The following is a 9,123-nucleotide window of genomic DNA, read 5'->3' as shown; positions in this document are numbered from 1 at the left end:
AGTGCAGGACGTCCAAAGATATTAACAGGAGGATGTGCAAAACAGACAAACTGATAAGGCTGAATTTTACTCAGGTGTAACTAAAGTCTGATTTAAGGGTTGTTTATATTTCACATCATTAATCAGAATCTGCAAAGTAACAAAATAAATGTAGTAGAGTAAAAATACCAGGTTAACCTCTGAATTGTAGTGGAGTAGAACAAAGTAGTACATGCTGCTGTAACAAAAACATTTCCCAACTTGGGATCAATAAAGTATCTTAACTTAAGATGATCGATGGCTACTGCCATATTTGCTAAATGTGCATCTGAACCTTGACAAGTGCATATTTCAGGCTTATCAATTAACAACAGGAGGGGTCACAGACATAAGACCAGCTGTCATGTGGTATTAATGCTGCCCATTATGGACACAAGCAATTTTCACCCATGTATTAATTATATGTTTTAAATTTGATAACACCAATGTGTTTCTTGTCCCCTAAACCTCCAGGGATGTATACAGTTTAATACTGGCAACTTCTAATTGTGGGAAATACGAAAACGTCTTTTAAAACTACATTTCCCAGTAGAGACGTGCCATAGAACATGTTGCGAAACACACAATAGCGAGCAAGTGTAATTCTGGGGGGGAGGGCCGGGCTGGACCCGTCCAAGTCCAGTTTTGGATAGTCTGGCGTGGTTCCATTCCATTTCAAAGAGCTGTGACGCTCAGCGTAACCTTGTCGCACTGCCACTCCAATATCCAATCACAGAGCTTGAGGACTAATCACGGGGTTTGTAAAGCAAGGCGGATGTTGTAGTCCCAAACGATAGCTGGGGAGTCTGGGTAGTGTAGGGTCTTCGGAAACTCTGTAGTGTCTAAACTCCGAAAAAACAATTTGTTTCTCCGAATCGAAGGTTAAAAACACAAAAGCATTGTACACAATTTAAACCAATCAATATTGTGTAATTAACAAGGATACACTGATGTTTTTTAGTGGATGAGTAATGGAGATATCACTGCGTAATCATTTGACAGTGTGGGGAATACTTCCGGTTTTATTATGAAAACTTCGAGACCGGAAATACTGTTTTCACCCACGCTAACTTTACATGGAAGTTGCCCATATAGCCTACAGGTCACGTTCTCCTGGCGAGACCTCAAATCATCTTCGTATATCTATCAAACTGTAGATCCTACACATCCACTGGACGTGGATTATAAAAGTACAATATACACTTCTCGCTAGAAATCTAATAAAAAAGCATTTTAATGGCCAAACTATTCCACAATTTAGGATTTTCCAGAGAGGATTATTTGTGAATAAACGACCCTCCGGAGCGTTTGCAATTGACAGGAGCATGTTGTTTCTTACACGACCACTAGAGGGGCTACACTTTAAAACGTGTCTCTGGGTCGTATTTAGCTGCTGAACAATCGACCTATATGGTCGTTTTTTATAGGAGGACAGGCTGCTTTGTGGAGTGGAAGAAAATCCATATAAAATGAAGCAAAATCAAACAATCTTGATATTAAAAGTAGTATGAACACCTTTATATATACAGTCTGAACACCCATCACTCCCATTGATTGCACCCAAGTCAGTAGTTTTGGAAATAATAGAGCTAACATTTATATTGATGAAGCACTGACAGTGATGCGTGCACTGCAACATACTGTAGCAGGTGATGTCTGTTGAATGTTTGATGATCCGATGCATGTTTCCACAGCAGTGACATCAGATACCTATCAGCTACTTGTACAGTGATTGCTATAAACCAATACAAAAATAAAACACAACAAACCACACTTAACTTATGGAAGTTTATTTTCTGGAATGAAACTTTCTTTGAAAACATATGACTTAGGTATGAAGGCAGTGAATCTCACATTTTGCATGCAACTTTAATACACAAGCTTGAGTTTCATAATGTAAGTGCACAAAGCTAATACCAGCCACACCTGCTTTCAGGTTCAGTTGTGTCACATAAAAGATATGCATATTGTGACCTAAATATTATAATGGATGTGCAAATAATGGATGTGCAAATAGCTTAATAGCAGCAGCATCTGTTTTCAGGGTCAGTTGTGTCACACATAACATAAACATACTGCGGCCTAGATGCCATTTGTAAATATATTATGCATATTATACAAACATTTGTAGGTTTTGCAGGTAATATTCAGTCTTCTTGTTCAGCTTCTGGTTCTTTGCCCTTGACTTTCTTGCCACCCTTCCCTGTCTTCTTCTGGTAGTAGCATCTGGCCAGGACACACACACACCGACAAAACTCTCGGAAGTTGACCTCTCCATCGTGGTTTTTATCCAACATCTCCATTGCCTCCCCGATGTCATCTGCATTGATTTTATCCTGGAGGACACATCATAACAGTTAAATAACAACATGAAATGCACAGCAGCCCACCTGAATGGTTGTCTACAGTATCATTTTTATTTTATGAATAGCATGTCATGAAAAGTAGGTGTTTAAAGTCTCTTACCTTTAACTCTGGGCTTTGTATCTCTAGCTCCAACACCTTCTTCAACTCTTCAATGTTTAACTGGGGTTTTTTGCCATCATCATCATCAGCATACTCCAGAAATACGTCAACAATGTTTGTAATGACCTGTTCCAGACGAGCCATGGCTGTAGCTGGAGAGAAAGATCAGACAAATCAGAGGATGCTTAAAGTACTGGCTAAAGAGTAAATAAATAGGATGAAACCTGAATCAACATGATGAATGAATTTATAACAATAATGCCATTTATTGACTCTTCCATTGTGCCTTGCATTATCATCATCTAAATAAAATGCTACTGTCCTTCTCTAACAATTGGCTTTAATCAGTACTTACCTTAGAGTTCAAGTTCCCCGGATGAAGAGAGATCACGTCTGTGTTGCCGGCTGTCCCAAGTGAAAATGTTTCAGACTGAGGGGAAAGCCTCCTCTTAAAGAGAAGACACACACACTCTCACACACACTCTCACACACACACACACACACACACACACACACACACACACACACACACACACACACACACACACACACACACACACACACACACACACACACACACACACACACACACACACACACACACACACACACACACACACACACACACACACACACACACACACACACACACACACACACACAGGGGCTTGTACACCCACACCAGCAGTGATTCATGCACTGGAAATGTTCCCCCTTTCCAACCAAAATAGTGTTACCATGTCTTTCTCTGAGTATTTCCATAATAAAGACAAGACAGTGTTTATGTTTGTGTTTTATAGAGCAAATGTTACCCATGTTGAAATGTGTGTGTGTGTGTGTGTGTGTGTGTGTGTGTGTGTGTGTGTGTGTGTGTGTGTGTGTGTGTGTGTGTGTGTGTGTGTGTGTGTGTGTGTGTGTGTGTCTGTGTGCAATGGTGAACAGTGGGAGTAAGGCAAGGCAAAGCGAGGCTCTTCATTGAGGAGCTGCTCGGTGAAGCCTTCTGGAGAAAATATGTCAGTGAATGGAAAGTTACAGTCAGCACCCAGCCCAAAGTGGCGAGTGTGAAGTCATAGCTGTGTGTGTGTGTGTGCGTGTGTGTGTGTGCGTGTGTCCGTAATTTGTCTCCATTTCCTGTTTGCCCAGGAGTTTTTTTTTTCTAAATCTAAGAAGTTTTGCAAATATCAGCAGTGATAAAACTATCAAAGAAAATGCTTCATTTAAGGCTAATTTATTGTCAATATGTGTGGAACCACCAAATGATGTCATGGTTGTATAGTTTAGTCAATTATATAACTCACAAAGAACATGAAAAAACAGAACAGAACAAACACAGTAGTTTATTCCTGTAGTTCTACTGCAGTTACAAAGTGATTTCTTTTATTTTCTTAAAACTCTTTCTCTTGAAAAGTTAAGAGGTGAAAAAGAGCCAGTTTTAAACTTGGCAGCAGCAGTCATAATTATACATCTGCTTGATTAGAGTCTTCAAGTATCTCAATGTGAGTGTCTATGGCTGTCTGTTTTAACATGTTGGATTTCTGGAGCCACTCCCCACTCATCCTGCTGAACTGTTGCAAAACTCAGCCTCCATTTTCCACTCGTCTGTACATAGGCGGCAGAAGAGAAACATGTCCCTCCTCTCTTACCCTGTTTTGCCCCATGCCAAGTCCCTTTTAGATTAAACCATTCAGCACCAGTCTGCTCTTCACTTTGGCCGTATTACTTTCACTTATTGAATACGATCAGATTCTCCTTGCAGGGGAGGAAAAGAAAATAGAGACGTAGGATCATGTGGTGTTAATTACAAAAAAGTTCATCTCTCCACACTCTGCTGGCTGGAGTTACAGTCTCACTGTTGGAGCCTTTCTGTACCTCTGCAGTCTGCACCATGAACATGAGCACATGATCTTAAATGAAATACAAATAGCTTAGAACCTTCTAAATATTAGTTTTACCATTAAGTTACAGCTGTAAATGTTTTCAAGACTTAATCTAAATTCATTTATTACAATCTATATGCTGCTATGGCTCTCTTCATTTTAAATAAAACCCACCAGTTAAGCAGAAAGGCAAGCCTCCACCTTTGCAAGTGAAAAAACGACAGCACAAAGTCGTAAAATATACACTTAAACATAATAGCCATGAATCATACAGCAATGGATGGAATTTCCATTGGATGGTAGGTTTCTCTACATTGTAGTGTATACAAACAAAAGGTCCAAAGGAGGTACTTTTGAAAACATTAACCAACAATTTCCACCCACAGAAACAGCATACCCAAAATGCCTTTTTCACATTTACAGACTTACATTCTGACTGATAGCAAGATAAGTCTCTGACACTGGATAGGATGTATAGGAGTTGTTAGGAACACTGTGTTCCTAACAACTCCTATACTGTACATCATCTGTGCACATCACTCTTTGTAAAAAATATATATTTTATGTATGATGTCCATTCAACTGATGTTTTGTGTCTTAAGATAACACAACCTTGACTCAAGCTGCATTTTCTTATAAAACTCAAGAGGTGGAATTAGAAAAAACAGTGGAGCAATATCCGAGTTAAAAAGATTGTTTTTTAAAAGAGTATTCTGACATCTAGTGGCGTGATAAAGTCCATACTTCCTGCTTAAAGGACCAAATGCCAGTGATGTTAAAGGCTGATAGCCGGGTTGTGACTATCCCCTCGCCAGAAATATATTGAGTACATTTAGCTGTAACTGTCTTTTTGATATCTAACTTCTTATTATATATTGTGACATCCAACTTACTTGGACCTCTCACATAATTGATGAAAACTATACCTATACATTTACAGGGATAGAAAGAGTGTCATGATCAAGTAAAAGTACTGACACCTCGTGGCAATTATACTCAGGTACAGTTAATTTACTGGCATGTGTAAAAATATACCTACATAATGTCAAGAGCAGGCCATTTAAATTTGGGAAAAGGGAAGAAATGAAAGACATTTTTTTTTATGAGATGAAGTATGAAACTACTATCAAATCAAGATAACCTAAATGACAACATCACAACACAGAGGTCAAATTTTTTGAGCCAGAAATGTCATGTACAAACATTTAGTTAATCCTGAAATAATCATTAAAAACGTATTTGTCGTTGATTAATAAGTAATTTGCTGATACATGAATCACTGTGATCTAGCGTTAACCTCTGCTCATGTTATGACCTGTAAATAAGTTCCTTGTTTGCATGTTAACAGAAGGGCTGGCGACTCATATATGATCATGGTCACTTTAGAAGTCGCTTATGCTGTTTTTATTGACAAAGAAGTGAGGGTAAATTCTGCTTTGTATACCTTTTAAAAATGTAACGTGACCCACCAGATCACAGTGAATACTTATTTATCATTTATAAATATTTGTTTTTGATTATTTCATCAAGTATGTTCACTTTCCACTTATTGGTATGTTAATGAGTTCATTATTTAGCCCTATTAAAGGCCTATAAAGGTCTTATGACCGATTCTATTAAAAAAGTTTCTGGAAAAGCACCGGTGTCACTTATAACGGTAACGATCACATTATCACATTATAGACCCTGCAATCAAAACAGCTAAACAGCCTTCAGCCATCATTACTTTTACCTGTGCTTTTCCTCCAAGTAACTTTTATGTATTGTCTTGCCAGACTCTCATGACAATGTTATTGAGATACTGTAAGTCACACCTGTGCTTTACTTTCATGACAAATCAAGCTATCAGGTGCTTAAAGGCCCTTTTCACACACTCCTGCAGCCTAGCAGCTAACTTACTTCAAATGTTGTTTTACTTTTAAAATAATTAAAGGCATGTTTCCTTCCCTCTGAAATGTATTTGAGAGTCTGGGTGTGTTCAACAGTGAGATCTCTCTGCTGGTGAATTCCAACGTTCCAAAGAAGCAGGCTGAAAAGACAGAGAGGGTTTTTGTAATCATTGCCCAAAGGCTTTGAAATATTCTTTCCTTGTGTGTGTGTGTGTGTGTGTGTGTGTGTGTGTGTGTGTGTGTGTGTGTGAGAAAAATATAACCAAAGAATGTGCAAGAAAGGAAATAGGATAATGGAATCTAAATTAAAGAAGCATGCTTATCTTGCAAAACCCTAACTCATGCCATAAAGGAATGTGGTGCTGCACCCATGTTCATCTTGCAACATCTGAGTACAGCACATTCCCATATTGAACCATTTAAATACTGTTTAAAATCTGCTGCCTCAAGGGAACATTGATATTTATGGTTAAAATTATGTATCTGAGATGTGAACTCCTCAATATTCTCTGGACTTTCTGAGGTATATGTATCTGGCATTGGGAGAACTCTTTTTGACTGTAATGTGTCCATGTGAACACGAAATAGATAGTAAAGAGTGTATAACCATAATAAAGATTCCATGAATAAGGTTGGAAAAGTGCTTTGTTCACGACATGCTCAAAAACAGACAGGAGGTAACATCTTGTAAAAGGTTTTTAATTGGGGATTCTGTCCCACATTAGTGATTCATGTTCTACTCTAAAAACATTCAACATCATAATTCTTCCTTATATTTTCCCATCACTTCTTGGTCTTCTTCTTTTCGTGGAGCATGTAACACTTCTCACAGGCCATTGAGAGGCCGACGACAAGGGGAAGAAACTCTTCAAAGTCCAATTTATCATCTTTGTTTTGGTCCAAATCTTTCAAAATGAAATCCACAGTTTTGGGGTTCTGCTGGGTCTGAAAAAACATTAGCAAAAGAGAAATGTTCAGGGTGCAAAGTTAAAGTGAGTACAGTTACATAGGAGTACACCAGGGATATAGATAATATTTGATATAAGGAAGAGTATTCTTACTTTCAGAAAGGTTGGCAACTCATTCTCCAACAGTTTTTTTAGTTCTTTCTTGCTCAAGGTCTTTGCATCACCGTCTTCAATAGAATAGCGGTGGAACACCTTGATCAGACTCTCCATGCAGTTCTCTAACTCAGTCATGGCTGCGGAAGTGTGGGCTGAAAGGAGGAAAGACGATACACATTTTGACATTGTACATGAACTTCAATGAAGGATAAGACTGCAGTGCAGTAAAGCAGTACACTTAATTACATTGTAGGCCTACTTTAACTAAGTATGTATGCTACGTCACACCCTTCACTACAATTTAAGATGTTATAATGGATAAATATAAGACTGTATTGATCCCTTGTTCAACTTCTCTGCAGTATGTAAAAAGAAAACCACATCCCTTTTCCAGCTGCAACATAGCAATGTTCATATTAATGTATCAATTATTATAATTCAGCAAAACAGCATTATTCTGAAATGGGCTATTCTGCAATAAGAGTTACATTACATTACATGTCATTTGTTAGACGCTTTTATCCAAAGCGACTTACATACATTCAGTATACAACAGTTATTGTCCTTACTGTTCTTCTAAATAGGATTTTGAATACAGGACTTTTAACAGAGGATTTCTACAGTGTGGTACTTTTGCTTAGACAAATATATGAAATCGTTGTCCACCACTGAGGTTACTTAAGCCAAAACTAACATTGGTAAGTGGAAAGTGGGCGTTGGTCTTACTGGAACTCAGAGCAAATTCTTTAACCATTAGACAATATTTTCCGGCACATAAACCAAAATCCTTATCTCAAGCCTCCAACTCTTCCTCTCCCCTTCCTTCAATTGAACCATTTCTGGCTGAGTTCCAAAAAAAACAAAAAACCCGAAGATCTTTAGAAATCGAATAGACGAAAAAGAGGGAAATAACTTAAGGTAGAATAACAGACCGGGGATGAGCCGCTACTTGTCTGAAGAAAAGCCGTGCGTAATGCGCCAACAACGCCCAAGCTCACCAAGGAAATATGTTGAAATAACAGACTAAACTTAAAGAAAAATAGTTTTATTTAGCCACATTTAAACATAGCCTTAAAAGACATAGGCAACCGAGAAGAATAATCTGTAATCTTCATAATAGATTTTGAGATTTCGTCGAAACTAGCTATTTAAGAACACGAAACAACAGTGGAACAGATAAGTACGTTTTTGAGTAATTAAAACAAACTTACCAGGAAACCAAGAGGCAGAAAGTGTAGTTTGAGAGTCAGTGAAGAGTGCAGACGCTCACTGGATATGTATTCAAGAATTTATAGTCCGCTGGGCAACGCCCAATATTATGGGAGGGACAGAGAGAAAGAGGCAGAGAGAAAGAGGGAGCTAACTTAAAAAGCCATGAGCAAATACTATCCAAGTTTTCCCACAACTCTCGCCACAAGAAATACAGAGATGCATCTACTAATGCTACTTACTGTTCATATATATTTCCTTTATATTTTTCAAGATAATGTTATCTTTAGAAAAGTTCAGGTCCAATTCCCAAATCAGGAAAATCTGCGTAAGACAATCAGTTATTCAAAGTTGTTGTTTGAATCATGATTAAGGTGGGTAAAGCCCAGCGCAATGACGCAGTTCTGCTGAATGACAGACACATATCCTATATTTGCTGGGACATGCTGTGTACGAACAAGCCCGAGCCTCTCATGCCTGAGTCTTGATCTGTTATCAGGCAACATAACGGTATTACGCAGTTAAATAAGACATACTTGTTCTTCTCTGCTTTCGAACAGCCAACTCGCATCTATTGATTTGTGATGACATTGATTCAAA

At 38.2% G+C, this 9,123-nt stretch overlaps 1 protein-coding gene across 1 annotated transcript; it reads right to left on the bottom strand.

The window, feature by feature from the left end:
- Positions 1-1,792: 1,792 nt before the first annotated feature.
- LOC117460659 (uncharacterized) lies at positions 1,793-8,636 on the bottom strand. Its single transcript, XM_071206058.1, has 5 exons — positions 8,526-8,636; positions 7,312-7,466; positions 7,036-7,195; positions 2,485-2,636; positions 1,793-2,354 (listed from the first exon to the last, which is right to left on the bottom strand). Exons 2-5 carry the CDS (start codon positions 7,447-7,449, stop codon positions 2,166-2,168), a joined length of 639 nt encoding a protein of 212 aa, XP_071062159.1. The 5' UTR covers positions 7,450-7,466; positions 8,526-8,636; the 3' UTR covers positions 1,793-2,165.
- Positions 8,637-9,123: the final 487 nt, after the last annotated feature.

Source organism: Pseudochaenichthys georgianus, chromosome 16 (assembly GCF_902827115.2).
Source record: "Pseudochaenichthys georgianus chromosome 16, fPseGeo1.2, whole genome shotgun sequence".
NCBI lineage: Eukaryota > Metazoa > Chordata > Actinopteri > Perciformes > Channichthyidae > Pseudochaenichthys > Pseudochaenichthys georgianus.
This window is presented reverse-complemented; position numbering and strand designations above follow the sequence as displayed.

Bases quoted from the DNA above. Each gene is read 5' to 3' on its own strand.
- LOC117460659 (XM_071206058.1), bottom strand. From the start codon at position 7,449: ATGACTGAGTTAGAGAACTGCATGGAGAGTCTGATCAAGGTGTTCCAC. The intron at 2,637-7,035 runs GATGGGAAAATA...CTTTCTCTCCAG, and splicing joins AAAGAAGAAGACCAAGAAGT to CTACAGCCATGGCTCGTCTG. The intron at 2,355-2,484 runs GTAAGAGACTTT...TGTGTCCTCCAG, and splicing joins TACAAAGCCCAGAGTTAAAG to GATAAAATCAATGCAGATGA.